The sequence below is a fragment of the Dromaius novaehollandiae genome, chromosome Z (genome assembly GCF_036370855.1).
Source record: "Dromaius novaehollandiae isolate bDroNov1 chromosome Z, bDroNov1.hap1, whole genome shotgun sequence".
NCBI classification, from domain to species: domain Eukaryota; kingdom Metazoa; phylum Chordata; class Aves; order Casuariiformes; family Dromaiidae; genus Dromaius; species Dromaius novaehollandiae.
The window spans coordinates 52,047,936-52,070,809 of record NC_088132.1 but is presented as its reverse complement, the minus strand read 5'-3'; the positions used below and the strand labels follow the sequence as shown (position 1 = coordinate 52,070,809).

Here is a 22,874-nt window from a genome sequence, read left to right as displayed (position 1 = left end):
GGCCAGTCATCTCCTGTCCTGTGGTAACTGATAACAGTAGCCGTTTTTTTAACCAGCTGGTCTTCAACCAATTTACAAAGGAAATCAATATTGCTACCCCCATTTTACAGACAGGGAAACTGAAGCATCAGGAGGAGATGTGACTTGTCCAAGGTCACACAACAGTATTTGGCAAAGCTATTAATAAAATCCAAGTCTCATGAGTCCTCGTCCAGGGCACTATCCAACAGACTGTACTGTCTTTAGATCACCCTGAATAACCTTTCTTACATACAGGCTTACTTTCTATAATGTCCCAGATCTTCAGCCCATGGTAGCTGAAATAATTCTGCTGATTTCGACAGCTGAAGAGCTGGCTTGATATGTATTTCACAGCTTGTTTATATGCAGTATTATGTTATGATGACAAGAGAAGAAAATACATTAAACAAACTACAACAGTTGCCTTACTTTTTCTAAAAGGAGTACATTTAGATCGTTATAGGGGCTTATTTACTACAAATATACAGATAAGAGTCTTAATTGATATGAAGAGGCTTTCAGAATCTAATTAACCTCCCAGCTAGTCATTAGCTCTGTGACCTTTAGAAATAATTGACAGAAGGGATTTTTTCCCCTTCATCTCATTCAGAACTTCCCCGCCAAGTGTCTAATCCTACAAGTGCTACAGGACCCCCAGCACACCTGTAAGAATTGATGGGATAACATGCCGCAAGGCCATCAGCCAAACAGGAGTGTGGCAGTCCTCTCAGGCACAACGTACTGCCCATGTAGCATGTCACATGCATGCAGCCCTTGTCACCTGCCATGCTATCCTTATCATCTCCAGCCTTCTGATGCACTAAAGCTATGCTAGGTTTTAATTCTCAAGTCCCTGCATTATCCTATAGATTTAGTAGTATTTCATGCCTATTAACATTCTGTTGCTGGTCAAACTAAAAGCCCATCAGATTTTCAATTCAAGCTAGTTCTTCTACAGAGCAGTGGGGATGTTCATTGTTGTTTATCATTTGTTGCATATTTTCACCATATACCTTTTTTGAACAAAATGCTTAGCAGTCAATAACAACAACAACAACAAAACCAGCAAATTTCAAATCTCACCATTCTACATGACTTGGTATTACTTTGTTCCCTGCCATCTCAATCTTAAAGCATGCAAAGATGGCTCTGTGTGCTGTAAAACACAGAAGATGTGAAATATGCAGGAAGAATTTCACATTTCCACAAACTCAGTTCTTTCTCTTGGTGGAAAATGCTCTGCAGTTGGCACTCATCTTTCCAGCTATATTCAGTTTATTCTCCCTCATCAACTACAGGAGTCCACCAGGGAAGGGGAAACACTCTGCAATAGGTAAATTCATCAGCAGTTACTAGAGCTACAGATGTATAGTCCTTTGGAAAGCAAATTTAAAAGATAATGCTAAATGCTTATTATCTTTCCAAAAAAACCCTGTAATTTGTAATTATTTAAAATTGTGACTTATGTTTGCAAATTAGAACTACTGTCTTCCCCAGTGTCCAACTAGCAACACCATCACAACAACCCTAGGATAGTTAAAGTCTCCTGGAGCAGCTCATGGTAATTCCTGGTGAAATCCTCAATATCATTAAGGGCGGGAGATCATTCAAAGTGAGTTTTTCCAAAAGGAGAGGGGAAACTGGATGGGGGTCATCAACTGTAATGGAAACCAATGGTCCCTATGAGGCAGACTAAAGAAACAGCTGGAAAGACTAGGAGAGAACAATATTTTGACACTCTTTGGGACAGAAAGATGGAAAAAAAGAAGTATGTTCTGCAGTGCAAGTGGCAAGAGATTAAGAAGGATGAGACTGAAAATGTGAAGACGAAAAGACCCTCAGAACTGGTCGAAAGATGATCCTCAGTAAGAGTAGGTTAAATATTACTTGATGGATAAGGACTGAAAATGGACTGATCAGGACTGAAAATGGTCCTGATGTGTATCACATGGAGATTCATGTTATAGTATCATCATAACATTTTATTTTGGTACCTGTTCTTAGTGTGCTGTATCTGAAATAGGGCTGTAAATACTTCAAGATAGGACCTGTGTTTGTCTATTACGTGTTAGAATACAGCAAAATACAATTAGTTTTGAGAAGGTGAGTGGAGAGGTGGGTGAAAGCACATACCATGCTTGACAAATATTCAGGTTCAAAAAACAGGGTAGGACAATGTGTACTTAAGAAGCCAAACAAGTGTGAGATTTTGTGGAAGCAGTGTACTGTAGCAGTTGACATCTTCCTGTATGTAAAAGACTATGTGAGGGAGCTTCAATGCTTTCTAGGTGTACAAATGATTTAGAAAAAGAAAGAAAGGAGTAGTTGAAGTTAGATGCCAGGAAGAGATAGAGTCAAAGGCAGATAGCAAGAGAGACCTTTCAGAAAAGGCAAAGACACTGGGGTCATGGAGGAGTTCCTGTAAGATAAAAGACAGCTGCAAAGATTATAGAGAGATGTGTGTGTACGCATGCAAAGTAGCAGTTTTAAGGAGTGAACTAAAGTTTGGAGAAGATCTGTGGGGTGATCACCGTTGAAACATAGATTTATATGTATAATGAAGCTCAGTTAGGAAAGTGGAGGAAGTTTGCATTGTTCCTCTTCTCTCTCTACAAGTGATTAGTGGTTTGGCAGAGAGGAACTGAGGAGGTGGATGTGTGTGTGCCAGAAAACGGAAGAGATGGTTGATGGGATGAATTTGAAAGGGCTGACCTAATAGGAGAACTTGAGTTAAATGTAGTGGCCACTGAATCAGCAGAGGAGTAGAAGCCAGTTGGAGAAAGGGGGAGAATAAGCGCCACAGGGTCAAACAAATTGATAGATTGGAGGCCTAAAAAGAGCTGAAAGATGAAGTGGTTAGTGAGTTGTGGGGGAATGATTTATGTGCCTGAGCAAGGACCAGAGTGTCAGACTCAGTGTCTAAGAAACAAAATCAAAAACAGGGCTTAGTAAAAACTCATGAGATCTGCTAAAGCCAAGAAAGTAGCTGATGCTGTGACATGAAAGAAGTGACAGGGACGAAGGGACAGTGAGAGAGAAAACAAGCAGGAAATTTCACCTTCAATTGGCAAAAACTTAATGGCTTAGCTGAAGAATCACAGTAGATTTCTGTGTAATTACATTTGCAGCCAAGATGCAAAACAGTTCCCTGCATTCCTAGTCTAAAAAATGTCCCCTCCAATCAAAGGGTAATGTCCTTTCTGAGCTCCTTAGTGGCAGGTTTACAGGGCTTTGGCACTGTTGGCTGAGCTGAATCTATTAGGTCTCGTATACTTCGACTATATACTATTTGAATAATAGGACTTCTGCCCCACTAAATAAATGAGGACAAAGTCATTAGACCAGATAATTTAGAGCAGCCACGGATGATAAGCAGCTGTCTATCATGAAATATGAATCTTTGTCAATGGTGAAATACTGACAATCTCTTCCCATTGTTCCTCAGAAGGTAATAAGTATTGTATTTAGGATAAGAGTAAAAAAGGGCAAATGAGATAAATTGCTACAAGTTCTGGATGATGCCAAGCCCTGTGCAGTTAGGTAGCAGAATGTCAATTTTCCTAGGTGTGATGATACACTGGAAATAAGAAACAGGAAAAACATATTAAGAAGTATCATCCAGCCCCAAAACTGGCATTTCTGAATGAGAGTCCAATTCTTTCTGAGGAGAAAGAGCATCTATAAACTATTTTTCACTAAGGATGAAAAGGTAACATTGGATATTAAGACAAGGAAAGCAAGTAAATATAAGTAGAACCATTTTTTATTCATTATCACTATATTACAGTATATTTTAAGATCCATTACACTTTTTTATCAAATTAATTAAAATTTCAATGTTTTCTGTGCATTTTAATTTTCCCATATAATCAGAATAAACCATCTTAGATATCATCTTGTTTTGAAATTTGTAATGTTAAAGTTAGTTCCCTAGCGATGCCTTGATAAAATCTTTATTAAAATCTTATTATTAAACCTTCATTAAAAAAGATCTTTATTAAAATCTTTGCTACACAAAGTAGTGAAGTGATGCCTGTTTTAAGAACAGTTCAAATTCACAAGGTCTGATTCTTTTCTCACTTACAGCGGTGTAACTGTGAAATTTCACTGAAATAAGTCATGTTAGATCCACTTCTGTTTTACAGAAACAAGGGGAGAATCTGGCCTCATTATTTTAAATAACTACAAAAACCATAATGCACTTCTTTAAGTCAGTCATAAAACTCTGGCATTTACTCTTGTTCCTCTTTTCCTCATTGTCATAAGAAAATTCTTCCTCGCCCTATGCAACTGTGCTGACAGTGTTAAATGGGAGACCTGTAAGATAACCTTTTTCTATGAAAGTAGATAGTAAATGGAGGTACTGACAAGCTTCTAAAGACAGAAGAGAACTACAGGTGTAAAAACACTATTTCTGTACCAAAAGCCATGTACTAAATGCTACAGGAGTTTCTAATGAGAGAAAATCTATTCCCATTTTAAAGTAAAGAATTAGAAATCTTCTAGTGGCAGAATTTTAAATAACAGCTGCTCAGAATATATTGTTTTCCATATTTACATATGGAATTGGGAAATTAGCATAAACATGATTTTTTTTCCCTCAATGTCCACAGGTACAGCAAGTACACCTTACATAGATTCTGCTGTTCCTTAAAATAAGTTACTATACCCTGACAACCAGCATGTGCTTTTTTACTGAAGTGAAGTTGATGGAAAAACTGTGGGGTTAGTGGTTTGGTGGGTAAGGACGTAAAGGCTTCAGTTTTAGGAACACAGTTAACTCTAAACCGAAGTCTCAGAATAAACCTTTATTTGCAGAACTAATACACATGATACAACCCCTACAAAGATTTCAGTGAGACTTAAAATAATTGTCACTTTTGCTGAGAATGAACAAACTTGAGTGCTGAATACAATTTTTTCTCCTTCAAGAGTGTTCATTGCTTTTTAGTTACCAGTGGACATCTGTAAGTGTATTTATTGGGTAATATCTGAAATATGTTCAGCTGGTAGATAATTTTTATGATCTGAAGAATTCAGATATGCCAAATTACACATTGAGCGAGTCCGTTGTGAATGAGACAACTGGAAAAGACAATTTCAATGATAGATACTACATGTGAATAAAATTACTGCATATGTAAAGAAAGTCATGCGATATTTGTTTAGAATAACACTAACTGAACTCAAGGAGTTTTAAATTTCTCTTAATATTTGTTACTCCATTTACATCACTACAGTAATCAGGATCAAGATAGCTTTGCTCAATTTGCTGTCATACAGGTGTTAAAATTCATGTCAAGACATTTTTCCCTTGAAAAACAGTGTAATGCTTATTAGATGTATAGCACTGTATCTTCTGCTCTTTCAAATAATAAGTTGTGGCCTGAAGATTCATTTCTTCAGAAATGCTAAACATAATTAATCCCAGTAAATAAATCAAAAATGTCTGATTAATAAAATTAACACGTTTAACCAGAACTACATGAAAATTCATGTAATGTTTACGTTTGAGTATCAGTGGCTTAATTCAGAAGGAATTAAATACATATTAGGGATCTAAACTTTTGATTTTCTTTGAATAGAGATTGTTCAAAGAAGTTAAACCATATTCTAATGACTGATAACTCAGTTCTACAACAATCAAAAAAGTAACTAAATTGTTAGTATAATGCAGAACGTGAACAGAAATTGGATTCTAAATTGAAGGCTAAGACCTTTATATGGGTGACAGTTGTATTTCAAAATTTCATAAGGATACCTAAAAAAGTTTTCTTTCTATGATTCTGTACAGAAATCTGTGAGCACAGCTGTGTCCTTTTCTTCTGCTGAAATGTGGTTACTGAACAGTCATTTAATTGAAAATGACCAGATTTAATAATACTGTCTGATCTTCAGCTGCTGTTGATTGCTCTGGAAGAACAAGATTAAAAACTTGTAAGTATGAAATCTAGCTGTCTGAAAGTGAAAAAAAATGGACTCCTTACAAGGAAAATGTGTGTAATCTAGTCAGTTTAACTGATCAACTTAAATATTTAAATGTGTGGGAGATTTATATCCTGTACCTAAAAATACATCCAAACTACACTAAGAGCCAAGCCATCCTGCAGATCACATACTTTTGTGGGCTTTCTTCCCCTATCATACTAGTCATTATTGTGTTAATTATCAAGTAAAGGCATGATAATTACACACTTTTTTTGCTCTTATTGGGACTCTTATTCCAAACCTACACCCTGCACAAGTACTTTTTTGATCTTGAAATCGTACTGGCTTTAGCGTGGCTGAAGTATTTTGCCTTACAGGCAGAATACTGAAAACCATGGCACCAAAACAATCAAATGACTTAATTCAGAGATGACAATACATATGGAAAAAACATTAAAAATTGCACTTTGTGTGGCCTTTTCTGCTGTTTGTTAGATTACTCCCTTTAAATAATATTCATTTCAGCTACCTACTTGTATTTGGCTGCCTATGGAGGAGTGAAAAGAAAAGGGAGGCTTACTGAACTTTGAGCGCACCCACAAAATTACACATTTGCATGCAAAATTGCCTGTCAGTCTGATCTAACTAGGCCGCTATTCCTGCAGGAAAAGGATTTTGCAGGTGCAGAGAGTGCTCTTTCTGAAAATCTCAAAGTTACAACAAAATAGACATTTAAAATTTTATGTTTTCACTCAAGTTTCTTGAAAAAACAGAGTCCTCATGATCATAAGTCTTCATTCATTGTGAAGCATGTTATAAATCCCTAACCAGTGGCCTAATTACCTATTCCCACAAGAAGGCTTGCAGGAAAGAGTAAAGATATCACAGGAAGCTTTTCCTGCTAAGAATATTCTGGCTTTGTGCCACCAAAGGAGGGCAGGGGATTGTTTAGGGGATAGAATTTGTGTTCTGCAGAACAGGACATGAGTTGACCAGAGGTAACAGGGTTAAATCCCTAGGGTGACAGTAAAGGCTTTCTGTCTGTAAAAAGGATTTGAAGTGAGAGAGAAAAAGAAATGATGGAGAGGAGGAAGAAATTGTATATCTTCCTGTTAGTCCTAACTCACAGAAATTTTTGTACTGCTGTCAGACCCTCACCCTCTCCTCATGGTGGAGGATGTCTGCTGGGAGATCATGAAGGAAGCAAAACAGTATCATCCTATACGTTGACATGAGGATAGACACATATCCCTGGGTTACAATCTTTGCTGATCTATTGTGTTGTGACTGTGATACCTGGTAACAAGCATAACAATGTCTATCAAACAGTATATTTTCTCCATCAGAAATATTTTACATGTAACTTAAGACACTTAATTTCTTCCACTGCTAGACTCAAATACATGATTAGCCCAGGTGAAGATTCTGAAAACACCAGTCTCATTTTCAGCAATATCCAGATTATTTAAAAATCTGAAGCCAACACTTTTTAAAAGATCTTAAGTAATTTAAGTGTATAGGCCAAAGCATTCAGTAGCATTTATGACTGAATTTTCACTGATTTCATTGATCTTTCAGACAGGACCTCATTCTTCCAGTGCTTTTTTAAATGTTATCATTACATGCCTAATCACTTAGATGCTTTGAAAATGGGACTCACTTGCATGTCATGTAAGCTTTTTTTTAAGTTTTACTCTGAGTGTTTTGCTATTGCAGCAAAATCTTTAAAAGCTTCATTTATTTTGCATAGCTTGAGTCTTAATGAGATTGCATATTAAACTGACTTTTCTGTAAATATTAGAAGCTGAAAATAATAAAAAAAATTAATATTTTTCAGTAATTGTAAATACAACTTGCCCTATTTAATAGTGTATATTAATTTTTTTATAATTATAAGGTATTTCTAACATTTTGATACATAATATTGTTTTGATACTATTATTATACTTCTAGTAAGAGCATTTTGTATGAGAGAGAGTTAAAGCATTTGTTAGATTGTGTAGCTTGTAAGTAATTTTTTCTTGCATTCTGTGAAACTGCCCATCTCTGTAAATAAACAGAAAGCTTTAAAAAAAATTCAATCAAATGTCTTAGAGTAGTGATTCTCAATCTTTTTCTTCCACGTCTTTTACACTACATTTCTCGGTTCCTCCCGGTCTGAGAACATCCTAACTTTTGGAGCGGGGAGACAACGCGTGCCATGTACTCCGGGGGACGCATCACCTGGCGGGAGCTGGAGGAGACAAGGGGGAGGTTCGGCCAGGAGGTAGTGGCCAAGGCACGGAGAGGCCTAAGGGAGAAAGCAGCACAGAAAGCTGGACGACAGGGATCCACTGATCCCATCGCAGGAGTTTCTGCTGAGCATGTGAGACTCAGCAGGATAAAATTTACAGCTCACAAAACACATGAATTCCCTCCAAGCTCTACTGCTCTTCTGCATGTCTCACGCAACCTCAAACCCCCAAAGCGGTACCTCTTCCTCCCTATTCTGTTCTCCTGCCATTATGTCACACCTCGGATATGTTCTGAGACCCTGGAGAAAGCACGATCAGGCTTCTTGTTTGAGTACCTCAATCTCGGAGCCAAGTCAAAACTGAACCCTCACAGAACGCAAAGTCTTACCTCAACAATATCCGAATTTGTTCGACTCTCATGTGGCTCATTGTACTCTGTGTACTTCAGCAACACTTTGTCCATGTCAGTGCTGGCATACTGGAACAGTTTGTTGGTGCTGTTGAAGATGATCAGAGCAATCTCACAGTCGCATAGCACACTCAGCTCATAAGCCTTCTTCATTAACCCAAATTTCCTCTTTGTAAATGTCACCTGGAAAAAAAGAAAAAAAGTGCATCAAAAATCCCTAAGTCAGTCTCTTTGTAGCCCTTTTTCTTTTCTTGGAAATATAATGTGACTGCTGCAGTCTTTGATTAGAACAAGTTTAGAAGGGAAATCCATAAATATAAATTTAGTTCCAAAATAGAATATAAGTATCCATCTGTGTGTGTTATGTAACTGAGGAAATATATGTAATTCTCATTGCACAAAACTCAAGCCACAAGTAAAAGGTACGAGGCATTTTCATTAAGTAGCACTATGAACTTTTAATTCTGCATCTTTCTCTCTTTTTAATTCTCAGAGTTTTGCCCTTTTTAGACACTGTATTTATGCTGCATACATTTTTCCCATCAATATTTTAAAACGGCACCTCAGATTTGCAGTTGTAAATAGTTTGAACAGAAGGTACAGTCGATTCTTATTTTTGATAGTGATTGACTGATTCCATCCTGCCCCCCCCCAATCCTGGCTGCCTAGATTTTTAGCAGGAGGAATTATTTCATACAGAATTTTAAGTAGAGTAGAAGAGATACGGTGTTTATATAAATACACTCATGATAGTTTGGGAGAAGTGTCTAGTTTAAAAGAGTCAAACACATTTTATTTAACTTTCATGTTCTCATTTGAGAAACAAGAAATATAAAGCAAGAATGAAGAACAAATTCTATCTGGCCAGCAACAAATATCCTCTTTGAGATAACATCTTATCTATACACAGCTGTACCATACTTTATTTCATTTCAAGTAGATGCTTAGAAATATGAGCCGGCATTTTTTAGTACAAAGGAGCCTGGTCATATTATATAGGTAAAAATAGGAATGTGCTTAAAAGTTCTCAGTAAGCCAGCTAATGCCCTGAAACTTTATGCAAAACCTAAGCGGTATGAAAATCACCTATTATCTGTATGTAAGTATAATTTTCCCCAGGGACTGTTTTGACAAAAAATGACCTGCACATTGAATAAATGTGTTTTTTTTTTTCCTTTTCTGCACCAGCTTACAAGTTCCAATAAGATATGTGGCTTACAATAACAAACTACCAAGCAATGTTTAAACTAATTGTACGGTTGAAATTGTTTCTGCTTTTTCTGTCCCTTTCTATACACACTAAGTGTATACAATGACTGTGGGTTTTTTACATCCATTTTCTTCTCTAGCAATTTTTAGTAATATGAATGTTTAAGATAAAAAATATGTTTTTGCTAAGCCTGTTTATTATTAATCAAACGTAACATCTAGTGAAGGTATATGATATGGCGAGGACAGGCACTCGACCAAGTTTACAGGTTTGCCTAATCCCACACTTGCTGCTACTAGTTCCTTAATACCCGTGGGTAGTAAGTCGTAGCTCCGCAATTGGTTTAACACTGAGGCAGGAAGATTCCTCTGTACATGGTTTGTTTAGCTGCTGTTTTATCTTGTCACATTCCTAATGCAAGTTAATGCTAACTGCAACCCCAGCCTACCTTAGAATCCCAGCAGGTCATGCCTTGGAAAACGTGACCTCTAAGTATTGCTAATCCCTATTTGCTAGTCTATCTCCAGAAGATGAGGCTCTGTGCCAATACTCCGTACATTTATTCTCCCAAATGTATACTAAATGTTATTGCTCTTATTGCCATTTCAGTCTCTTTAGCCTTTCTGTCAACATACTGTTAAGAAAAGATGGATTACCATTAAATATAATTATTCAAGCATTAAAAAAAAACACTTTACACAGCACTGGTCTCAAATATATGTATTTGATAGTAAGTTCTATCTAAATTGGTCTCTGTCAATGGCTTTTGGCACTTGGAATGGATAATGAGCTAGGTAACAAACTTCATTCAAACTCTGAAAAATATACTAGTATATCAGGTACTCCATTAATATTTTCCCTGATTGCAGAAAATTGTGATGCATTTGTTCAGAAACTTATATATAATATAAATATATCTCAAGATATATATCATGTTTTAGAAAAAGCTAAACACACAGAAAATAAAATATACTAACTCAACATATTTTTCTGCATCTAAAACTCTTTTCAATCAGCTTTTTGACCACAGTGCAGTAGGTGGAGTGTCTCTATACAGTATGGTTTCTGTTGCACAGAAACCTCAGAATTTAGCATGTTACAGCTTCTTACCATCAAAGTACACTCCAGTACAGAAATATCTTTAAAGCCACTGTTTGTGTTTACTGTTAGGTGCTTCTGAACATTTAGAGTAACCACACAGCTGTGCTGCATAGCACATACTTATTTCATAACACTTATCACCAAAATGATACTGGTTAGAGTTCCTTTTTGTGGAAACTGAAAGAAAGGACAACAGATAAGATCTTTCTTTCTTTCTTTAAAGCATAATCTTAATTGCTCTGAATTCAGTTTGCTAATAGCTCCTTGATCTTTCTAACATTTTCCAAATCTATTAGATAATGCATTCTGCTACTGTTCAAAAATGCATGAAAAACAATTGTAACTATTACTGTTTCTACGGTGACCTGGAATATTACTATTCTTTTTAAATAGACTCATTAACAGCTTGCACTTTAGAGCATTTACTTTTAAAGATAATAATGTATTTTTATATATATATATATATAAATATATAATGTATTACACTTTTACAATAGTTTATAGTTAGGATTGTAACTTATGTTTTCAAATGTATGGTGAAAGGTCAGTACCCTCAGGAAAGATTAAAAATACCTTTCAAGCCATTTAAAAACAAATGATTGTTACACATAATTCCTTTTTTGTGGCTTCATTAGGAATAGAAATATACTTCTCTTCCATACTCCAAAATATTTGAGTGAGCAATATAAGGAAACAGCATCTTTATTATTTAATTTTTTTTTGGTCTCAATTTGTTATGTGAGCCATATTCACCTAAACTAAAAGTATCTAATAAATATCATCTAAGGTAACAGCAAATATTCTAGTATTGCAGAAATTTTGCTGAGTGGTAAAGATTAACACAAATTATTAAAAACATTTTGCCTCTTTAGGTGGAAGGGAGCTTGAAAGCTACACTGAAGAAGATCGGATTGCGCTTTAACAATTTTATTTGTACTTGTCAGCTCTGGGAGTGAACAAAACATGCACAATTCACTGAATACAAGTTTTCCAGTAGCTGTAGCTACAGTACCAATAAATCCAGGTAATCACACAGTCTTGATATCATATACTGCATTTGAATTACTCAGTCGTGATAGCATCATATATCAACATACAATCTGCCATTTTGTCAGGACAATGTCTTCAGGAGGAAGACTCCTAATAACATAAAAAGCACTTCAGAGACTGAAAGAAAACATAAGGACAGTAAGCCAATTCATCAACATGTTTTAGAAAGGATATCCAAAAAAGTGCATGCATTTCAATGGAATTTGTTTAATATTTTACTTTTTTCAGCAGCAAGAATGAAATCAATACATTTTCTTCCCTGCCAACTTTAGTCAAGATATGATTAATTATGCCTGCTGTCCAAACCAGATTGGGAAGATGTTATTCACTTCTAATTTGTAGATCTCTTTCAGTTTACAAATTTTCTGCTTTTCTGGAGAAAGGTAGGTAATTTATGAAGTCCTTCTCTCCTGGGCTAGGATAATATTTTAGAATGGTAGGGTGAGAACTAGGGGGAATGAAAGTAGAGTGGGGGGAGGAAGTAGAAGAGATAAGAGGCCAGCATTCAACTATCTTTAAAACCCCTCCAAGCATGTATATTTAAAACACAGGGTGTAAAATAGTAATAGAGTTCCTAAATACTTTTATGAGGCTTTCTATGCATGGTTGTGTATGTACTGCAAAAAACCCAGTGTGCAGCGAGTACCACATTTACCTCTGAACCATACCAAAAAATAACCTAATTCCACCCCTGCATATTATACATAGTCAAAAAACCCCCCACTAGTCTACTACTATTTGACTAAAAGCACAGTTCTTTGACTTATTTAACTTCTTACTTTTGCTACTCCTACTCTTTCCTTTTAACTCTTTTTATTTTTCAAAACTTTAGAGCCACACTGCTCTCATAATGGGAATGGTGGTACATAGAAGATCAGAGTCCTAAAGCCTGGTGCATTTTTTATGGGAATAAGTATAAATGCTGATGACTACATAGGCTGTGAGTAAATCAGATGCTTCTTTCAAGTATTAGGAAACCAAACCAAAACAAAGTGAAGGAGCCAGTTTCTACATTCACTGATAAAAATCAAGGTTAGCTTTTTGTGCATTTTGGATGAAATTCTGGCTAAAGGTGAAACTCCCTGTATGTGCTAGAGGAAGGACTGACAAAAGAGGATTGTCAAAAGGATATTTTCCCACTCCAACTCTGTCTCTTCCTCACTGCCATGGAAAGACCACTTAACTAGCCCTCCATATGTAAAGCTGCAAGAGGTCTTTCTGAGAGGTGGTTTATGGACTTGTCATAGCAATGTCTATGAATGGGGCTGTAGACAGCCAGAGTGCGAGTGCACATGAGTACACATTGTTATATGCTCCATTTAGATGGTAATCTGGCCCAGAGCCAGACTTTCTTGTTTAATCTGTAGTAAGTAATGCTTATTTAAACTAAATACACTGGGAGATAATGTTTCTTGGTTTTGAGTGTAGATCCTTTGATATGCTGAAATTTAAATATGTGTGTGTATGCACATATGTGAATAAGTCCATCCATTTTTTCAATCCAGATACTGTCTTAGTAAATGGGGAGAGTAGCCACTGGCAGTAGTCTTTATTTAGCTAAATTTATAACAAAAATGTTGTGTCCCTTGTAGATGTTAATATATCAGTGGAGGAACAGACCAAACAAAATTTGACTAGAATACCCTTCAGGACACACTATTTATCTTTGTGGCAATATTATCTTTCCTGCTTTCTGTAATTTTTTGGTGGGGGGCTGGTATGGCGTTTGGGGTTTCTTTTTTTCTTGGTTCTTAATTTAGTCACTCAATTCTAGTCCATTATTTTGAAATCTCACAGGCTCTGACTGGCTAATTTTGGGTGACTGAGCTGTAATAGTAGTGCCGTTATGAGAACTCCATATTTGTCACTGACAATCACAGTGTATATGCTTACATTTTATGTTTAAAGTAGCAATCCTGTGCTCTTTCAAGCAATTTGATACAGTCAGTGGCAAAATATCAGGGTTCGCCTTACTTCTTCCTATCCTAATTATAAAGAAATATAGTTGCTGACATAGGAAAATGAGAGAAACAGGGAATTTTCACATAATCCTTCCCATATACGTTTCCTGCCATTAAACATGTGTGAATGGCTAAGGAAAAGAGGGCCCACTTATGTATCACAGTATCTGATACATGCGCTGCCTGGTCAAAAAGGAATATTATTCTGTTTGTTCACCTGATATGTCTAAATTTCAGACACAGGAACCAGAGCAGCCATGGTAGATAGAAGGTATGTGGCAAATAGGAAGTACCACATGAGGAATTACCTTTAGACAGTGAAATCCAGCTGGCCACGTACAAACCAAGGGGCTTTTGGCTGAAGTGCCATTGCCAGACACCTAATCGTATCATATGTTGAAACCTCAATAACTATTACAGAGGCAACAGCTCCTGTCATAGTCTCTCTTCTACTTCCTCCTATTTGATTTTGTTTAGCTCTGTTTGTCATATGAAGAGGCTTGCCTGCAACAGTCTTCACAGTAACCCTCAGTGGAACTGGGAAGCGGAACCAGTGCAGGATTCGCTCTAGACAAACCTTCCTTTATGCAATGGCTGGGCATGTCATATTAAATGAAAGGCCCTTTAAAGTGCAGTGAAGGACTCTTCAGCAGCCTGCTTCCATGTTCTTAAAACCCTCCAGCATAACTTACAGCAGTGATTTATGCTGGTAAAAGAACTATTGTCCTGGAAAGCCTCAAGCATACTGAGCTACGACTTGCTGAATACTCCAGCTAAAGAGGAGTTCTGAGCAGGATGCCCTAAAATTATAGCTATAACAAATAAAATGCTCATGATTAATCAGTATAAAAAAGAAGGTTTTGTATTTCTTTGTTACATCCTATTTTTAGTGTATTAGTACATAAACTACAGATCAAAAACTTAAAAGAGTGATTTCAGTCTATCCAAATCTTTAACATGATAGTGGATTATTTTTTCTTCATGAGTCAAGAGAAGAGGGATAATTTGAAGATGTGTTAATTAACAGATAATACAGCAACTCAGAAATTAGTAGGTTAGGCAGTATTAAGTATGCTTCACAGTTTAAATTACAAGTTAAGATCTAAAGAACTGATAGAGAGGCAAGAAAAATAATGGTCAATTTCTGCTATTTCATTTCCTTTTGTTCAGTCAGACAGATAGGATTAAATCCATTATATATTGAGGTATACATTATATATATGTTCTAGGCAAAGACATCATATAAATGAGAAAATTCATCTCTATCAAATACACACTAGCTAATATAACATACACGAAAGCTGAATTTTTTATTCTGTATCCTATCACTAGTTTTGGCAGGTACAAATAGATGTTTAGGGTAAAAAACATGTTTACTAGTTCTGTGCAGCTAAAATGTTCACAAGGTAAAGGTCAAAGAATATTTCATTCCCTGCTGAGCAAATGGTCAGGAAGCACATTTGTCTGCATTTCCTGTCATAACAGGAAGAGTGTAACTTCTTCCTTTCCACAATGGCTTCAGTTCTGCTTCCCACCTCCAGCTCTTTCTCCCCCAGGGCTTTCCAAACCATTCCTTACAAGACAGCAAGGCTGTGCCTCTGTCTGCATTAGTTTTCAGCTGTACTATGTTGGCAGATGCCTCATTTACCGTCGCACTCTCTTTACTTAAGCTTCTTGCTCACACTTCAAATTAAAAGTAATTTGACCTAAATATTTACCTTACGCTAATTCACTCTAAATTATGCTCAAAACATACATTTGTAATACAAGCACACTTAACCTTAAATATAATACATTCTAGAAATTCATGATTCAGTTCAGCATGTATTTTAAAACTGTAGCTTTCAGGTAGTCTGACGCAAAATGAAAAGTGCTGTCACAGCTGTACAGACCAGTACAGTTTGAGAAGCATGAAAACTTGGGGTGTATTCTTTGCCTACAGAAAATTAACTTCCCCTCTGACCAGGGCCAACCGTAAGCGATATATTCCAAAGATATGGCTCATCACATGCAACCGAATGTAAGCAAGAGGGAGGATTCTAATATGTAAAAGATAAAGAGAATATTATGTTTAAAACAAAGGTTCATTGAGCAGTAGGATGCTTAGCTGCACAGTTTAGCATTTATATTTTCATCTGAAAACATTTCCCTGGGGAGAAAAAAAATCCTAAAATCTCAGATCTTGTATAAAATCAAGAAATCTCATCAGGGAAGAGAGAAAATATCAGGATACTAGTAGAAAAAAGTTTCCTCTTTAACTTGCACTTGTGTTAGCACCAATATGCAAGACTCTCTTCTGTTTCTACAGGGAAGGTTCTGATTCAGCCGACAGTCTTTTACTCTTTCCTTTTAAATAGCGCTGAAGCACAGATAAAAATAGACGCACGTAAGTCTGAAATTAGTTTTGAAACTAGCAGCGTTCAGTATCGAAGTCAGTAGCACAAATCTAGGTCTTCCTGCAAACGGTCGTTTCCCTCCAGGATATTCTTCCCCTGCCCCATAACCTCACTTCACTCATCTGCTTTAATTTGTTCTCTGTTGAGCTGATAACTGCAGCGAGTTTTGCTTTATAGCTCTACAGATTTGCTGGAATCAAAGAATGATACACATGAAAAAGTTAAGCAGCAAGTGTTTGTTACTGTAATATTCGACAGAATTACAGAGACAGGCTACTTTCAAAAGGGTGTCTTAATATTTAAGTGTCTTAATATTGAAGTATACACTTCCTATGGTATTTAATAACACTTAAGCCCCCAGCAGCTCATTACAATTTGAAAGAGATGTTTCAAACAAAGTGTGCAGAATCATTAGTTAGGTCAGCTGAGTTTAAATTGGGAATCTGACAACAGGATGCTTCACAAGCAGAAAAAGAAAAAAAAATGCAACGATCAGAGGGATAAATCATTGTATAAGATCGCTGTATAAGACCAGATCTTTCTTGATTTTAACTAGAAAAATCAGCATATTAAAAGTAAGAGGGCGTTCCAGACCTTCTTCCAGAATGTCACTGGGTCAATATGCCCTCTCTCCTGGGTCAATGTGCCTCTGAATTTAGCTCACAGACCATGAATATAATGAGACTTTTTTTTTTAAGTGACCTTATATAACATTAATACAATATCATTATGTCATTACACCTATTTATTTTAAGCCTGGGCAGCCCTGCCTGGATTGATAAAAAGACAGTTTCAGATGATCCCCATCTATGGTAGACCACAGAAGGCCCTCATTAAAACTAACAGAAATGTTTCAAACTGATGAAAAATAAATAGGAAAAATTATAAGGACTTTTCTGAGGGGGATGAATGCAAAATTTCCTTCATGTGTTGGCCATAACAGAGCTAGCTGAAATTTTTTTGCACTTAAAACATGAAAATAATTTTCAGCCATATTTTTACAAATGTCCTTCCTCTTTTTCCAACAACCCAGAATTCGTCACAGCAGCCTTCACCAGTTTGATAGCAATTCCTGCACAAGGAACTTGTAGCCGTTAGGAGCTTCCGACATCAGATATCAGCGCTAATATTTTTGGCTACCAGTTCTGTTGCTGGTGCCACTAGTATCAAGCATGCAGCCTACTCTGAGGGGCTGCTGGCAGGGCTACCACAGTCTCATGGGCTTGAGCAGCACTACCAAAGATGTCTTATTCATCCCGCATTTACCAAGGCTATATTATCCGGTGTCACAGTAATAAAAAGAAAGTCTCTGGTCACATTGGCTGCTTATAACAGGATTCTCTTTAAAGTTTTAATTTACATTTAATACCATGATGGTAAACAAAATACACACTTAGTCTAAGAGTGGCAGTTATTTATACTCCTTCACCCTGTGGCCTGAAGCAGAGCAAAAGGGATTTTTTTGGATGGCTATGGGCATTTCTGAAAGTTTCACAGCTAAAGAGAATTTGGGATCATGCACAGAAGACTCAAACATCCTCGCCCCCTTTGTCGCCACATAATAATTATGAGGCCACGAAAATATAGCCAGTTGGCAGCCAACGTGAAACAATGTTAAATGAATGGCACCTCCTAGGTAAAAGCCTGGATTTTGCACTCCCTGGAGTCAGTAACAGAGCTCTCATGAGCTCCAAGGTAACAGGACTGGGCCTCTAATATCTAGGCTGTAATAGTTTTCCTTCGACGTACCCAAAGATTTTTAAGTTTCAGTAGTTTCGGGAAAAGTACAGATGCCTATATTGCACGTTTTTGTGAGTGTTGCAGCCAGAGACATATGACTTTTTAGACTGTTTTAACTTACATTTTATATTAGGATGGTGAATAAAGTACGTGAGTCCAATGAACTAGACTTTCTCAGATGAAATCCTCTTCTAGGGAGGGCAGCACCATTTCTGTCCTTCCCGATCTGCTCACACAAGCACTTTGAACAACAGAGGAGTCTCCTACCATAGCAGACAGCAGTGTGGAAGAAAACAGCTGTTTACTGATAAAGACAAATAGTGTGTCCAACGATTAACCTAAAGAGTTAGTCAGGACACTGGGCAAATGAGAGGAAGAGCGAGGGTAGAAATCATCTTCCACAGGCTTTGTAACAATTTCAACTCTTTTGCAGAAACTGTATTATCGAAACAGCTGCATCCTTGCAATGGGAGAGGGCGGAAGAATTCAACTACTGCTATATCCCTTGGTTCTGATTCATACTCCATCTATCTTTCCCTTGTATGTGCTGCCCTGCAGAGAATTTATGTGCTTGAAAAAGCTGAGGATGCATGAACCATGTAGATCACATTCCCATCTAACATGCCTTGCACTGTAAAACCATACTATGTTTGAATATAAATAACAATACGGCAGTTTCAAGTCAATGGATTTGCTGCTGTTCTTGCAAACACTTTCTGGGAGCTAGTAAGAAGGAGAAAAAACCCCAGTCTTATGAATAGTCCTCCTTCCATGTCATGGTAAATGGACCTATGAATAAGCTTTGCAGAACTGTGCTTTGTTTGGGGTCTTGATTTATTAATCAAAAACTTTTAACAGATTTTCCCTATGCAACCTTTTAATCTAGTCTAAACATTCAAATAGATTTATGATATCAAATATGAAAAATAACACAGGAATATAAGCCAGTTGTTATTTAAAGATTACTGTAAGTATATAAATTGGAAAACTAATCAAATGATGCAACTTCTCACAGAAGCAGCAATAGCTCGTGGAATATATTATATTGTAAGAAACAGTAAGGCTTGTAAAAGAGTATCTCATACAAACTCTTTAAAGAACTATCAGCTATTAGTGAAAATCCCATTGTGTTTAATCATTTATAATGGCTAAAACTCGAAAGCCTGATCTCACAGTCCAACTGAATCAGTGGAAATCTTTTCACTGACTTCTCTGGGCTTTAAATCAGGGTGCTAAATATAAAGAGGATGAAACCTAGTAGAAACGCTTTCTAAATTATGTTTCAATATAATAGTAGAAATGGGAAGCAGAGTCAAGCCAATCATATTGGGTGGAGGCTAAAGCACAGTAAACTGTACCTTCAGCTTCTCAGTGTATCTGGCTAATCAAAACTATGGAAATTATCAAACACTAGCAAGATAAGTGCTTTCTGCATTAATACTACAGTTGTTGATATTCCAGTGTTGTAGCTTTATTGATAATTATTCATTCTGAAATTTTGAAATTCTACAGTGAATGACTTAAATGCTTGCTGTATTCATTTTTAGAAGTAAATTTACTCTTCTTAAAAGATATCTGATTGACAGAACTGAGGACTGAAGTCCTCCATAGGTCCAATATTTGAGTGAACATGTTGACACTGAAGCTATTGTATAAACTAATGTTACTAAGAGCAAAATTTTATAGCTTTATTTACAAAATAATAATTGAGGTACACTTTGAAAATAAACTACGGTAGTATGGAATAGTTCAAAAAATCAGTGTCTTAATGGTTAATGGTATATGCAGTTCAATATTGCACATCCAATTTCAATTCCAGGCTATAAACCAATTAAAACAAATCTGGTGTTGGTTTTATATTGACAGAATTATTGCTTTTTGGCTTGGCCCACAGCACTAAGCAACCTTTAGGGAGAATACAAACTGTATCCCCCATAAATCCTTGTATATTTTTTCCTTCAAACTTGGTTTTCTGCCATGAAGAATACAAGTTACTACCCACATTAGAGAATTTACAAATTCTAGGAAAGCACACTTAAAAATTACAATTTGTTGTTATAGTAAATTGAGTTTATTCTCAAAAATAAACTTTTTTAAAAAGTTTAATCAATGAAGTCTAACAACAACATAACCATTTCTTATAAAACAACTTGAATATGTAAAGAAAATAGGTCAAATGAATATAACTAATATATTTATAATAACTCAGTATCAGGTGCTTAAGAAACAATTACAGAAAATTACTCCTAAATTGCAACCACATGTATGCAGAACACTGGACATAGTGTTAAATAATTTTAATGAGAATTTCTCACACTTGTGAATCTCCAGTTTCAACAAAACATCCATCAGATACATCAGATGTAAACAACAATAGCTTTTCACTGATTTTGCTGTAAATTCAACTGCTGAATTTTATTTTTTTGAAAATAGAAAAGCAATTTCTCTAATTTATGATCATTTTTTAACTAACAGGGGCAGTCTTGCTAATATGCGATGTTGAGCTACTCAGCCATTTCATTTAAAACAGTAATAATAATTAATTAACCAATCTTGGCAGACCTATTTAGCCACAGCACTGGTAGGGAAACTTTGTCTCATGACTGCAACATGCCAGTATTATTGGATGTTGGTTTTAGAGTGTGTTATAATGCACAAATTCTTTTTAAATTCCATGTTCAGACAAAAAGCACAGTTTTTTTTTTGAAGTACTGACATTTTTCTATGCAGGAGGTAAAAATAAAAATATTGCAAACATGTAAAAACATGAGTAATTTGAATTTATGAATTTAAAAGAAAGTCCTGATGGAAATAAAGTCAGAGAATAATAGTTCACAAAATACAGTACTGTAAGCCCTAAACCTGTAGCAACTTTCAGATGCGCTTAACCATATATATTGTACCTTGAAGTCAAAGAGACGACAGAAAGGACTCAAAGTAAAGCATACACATCGGTCTTTATAGAATCAAGGTTTACATTAATATATTCCTAGCTACTCATGTTACTAAACTTGAAAAAACTACATGCAAAGTTTCTGGTTGTTTCCAAAAGTACCCATTCTTTGATAGTCTTCCATACATTGTGTATATGTATACACATGTGTACGTGTATATATGTGTATATACAAAGTTACCAGCCTTTTAATAATTTCTAATAATGTTACCCTAGAAATATAATATGATGTTCAAATGCGTTATTTTTGCTACTCACCTGTCTGTTACGTTCATCCATAATCCTTGTAATCTGAATCTTTTTTCTCCCCATAGTCCCCGTTTTTTTTTCTCTCCTTCTTCCTTAAAATTATGTATTTTTCCCTTCTCTTTTCTTCCTCTTTCCCGTTTCCTCAAAACAAGTCTCCTTCTTCAGCACTTGCACTACTCAGTTCACAGTCCCCTGCATCCGTTCCTGCTAAACACACAAAGGAAATCAAATGTTACTACAAAATTGATAACCAGATGAAAGTGACTATAGGAAGTTGACCCAGTATCCTAATTATAATTTAGTGTACAAGTTAATTATAATAAATATTTACTGCATCTATAGAGTAATGCACAGGGAAATATTTATAATATAATTCAAAGGTTTCTTTCTGTGAACGACCCTACAAATCTCTCAGGAAAGGAGTAAAAGCACCAAAATGCACATTGCCAAAACTTTAACAGAATTAGGTATCTCTAGTTTTAAGTATCACTCACTGCACTAGTATGAAAAATTACCCAAATTAGAGAGTTAATGAACCTTTCTGTACCTATGTATGCTAAGTAGGCCAGCTAATTCATTTCTGAAAGGAAAACAATCTTGTGTTTTGACAGCAGAGGTGATAATGTTCCTCATTATGCAAATAGGATGGACCTTTATTAAAGCGTTATTTGATGTATGAAAAACATCAGCTAGTTTAAATCCAAAACTTTTAAACTTATTCTTTAGGAATATAGACTATGCAAGTATTACTCAAGATACTTCAAGTTGTGTGTTTTCCCTCATTTCATTTCCAAGTAAGTTCCAAGTTGTTTTGGTGGGTGATTTATAACTAGCAAACACGTACATCTTTCCTTGTAAGAATTTTTGCACAAGAAGCCAAGCTACGTAGTCCAGAGTAGTAAGGACAGACAATAAATAAAGAATGTTTTCAACAAATATTTTCACAGTTTTAGTAATGAACTGATATTAGCTCCCTGAGCCTTACAATTATAGTTGAATTGCAAAACTAAGGACAGTTAGATGTAACACATAAAAATAGATGCAGTGAGCCTTCCCTCTTTCACAAAATGTCATAAATCACAATTTTTAGCATGTGCAAAACAATTTTAAGCAACAAAAGACTAGATAACATATAAGAAAATAGATAAATGATATTCTATCATACTAAAATGAAAGATGCTTACGCTTTTCTGTTTTTAACCTTTTTTTACCCTATTTTTATATTTACACGTCTTGAACGTAACAGGATAGTTCTTTTAAATACAGAAGAGAAAACCAATCTGAAAATGAATCACTTTAAATGATTTTTTAAATTTTGTACTTGGTTCTACATTGTATTAAAAATACTTATTCAGTAACCAAAATTTAATAATTTTAAAACAGAGGTTGATGTTTCTTTACTTATTTTAAGCTCATGGTCTCACAGCCAACCTGCTAAATTCCCACAATATGTTACGTAACACTAAGCCGATGTCCTGGCCATTTAATCCATTATTTGGCTCTGATTCAAAGCTACTGAGGTAGAAAAGCTAGACTTCACTCATTCTGATCTTCAGTTGTCTCTTGGTTTTCTTTGCATATATTAAACATTAAACTGCTCAGTGTTTTATCACTCTAAGAAA

At 35.8% G+C, this 22,874-nt stretch overlaps 1 protein-coding gene across 11 annotated transcripts in view; it reads right to left on the bottom strand.

Annotated features, from left to right (window-relative positions):
- The window catches only part of LOC112991895 (myocyte-specific enhancer factor 2C), a 126,949-nt gene that overhangs the window by 58,127 nt on the left and 45,948 nt on the right, over positions 1-22,874 (bottom strand). For 10 of the 11 annotated variants that reach the window (XM_064502577.1, XM_064502579.1, XM_064502580.1 and 7 more), the window contains exons 2-3: positions 21,262-21,459; positions 8,572-8,775 (exon numbers count right to left, since the gene is read on the bottom strand). In XM_064502577.1, the coding sequence (XP_064358647.1) occupies positions 8,572-8,775; positions 21,262-21,315 (258 nt within the window). In that variant the 5' untranslated portion in view covers positions 21,316-21,459. The remainder of the gene's footprint in view (positions 1-8,571; positions 8,776-21,261; positions 21,460-22,874) is intronic. The other variant, XM_064502576.1, reaches the window with a different exon arrangement.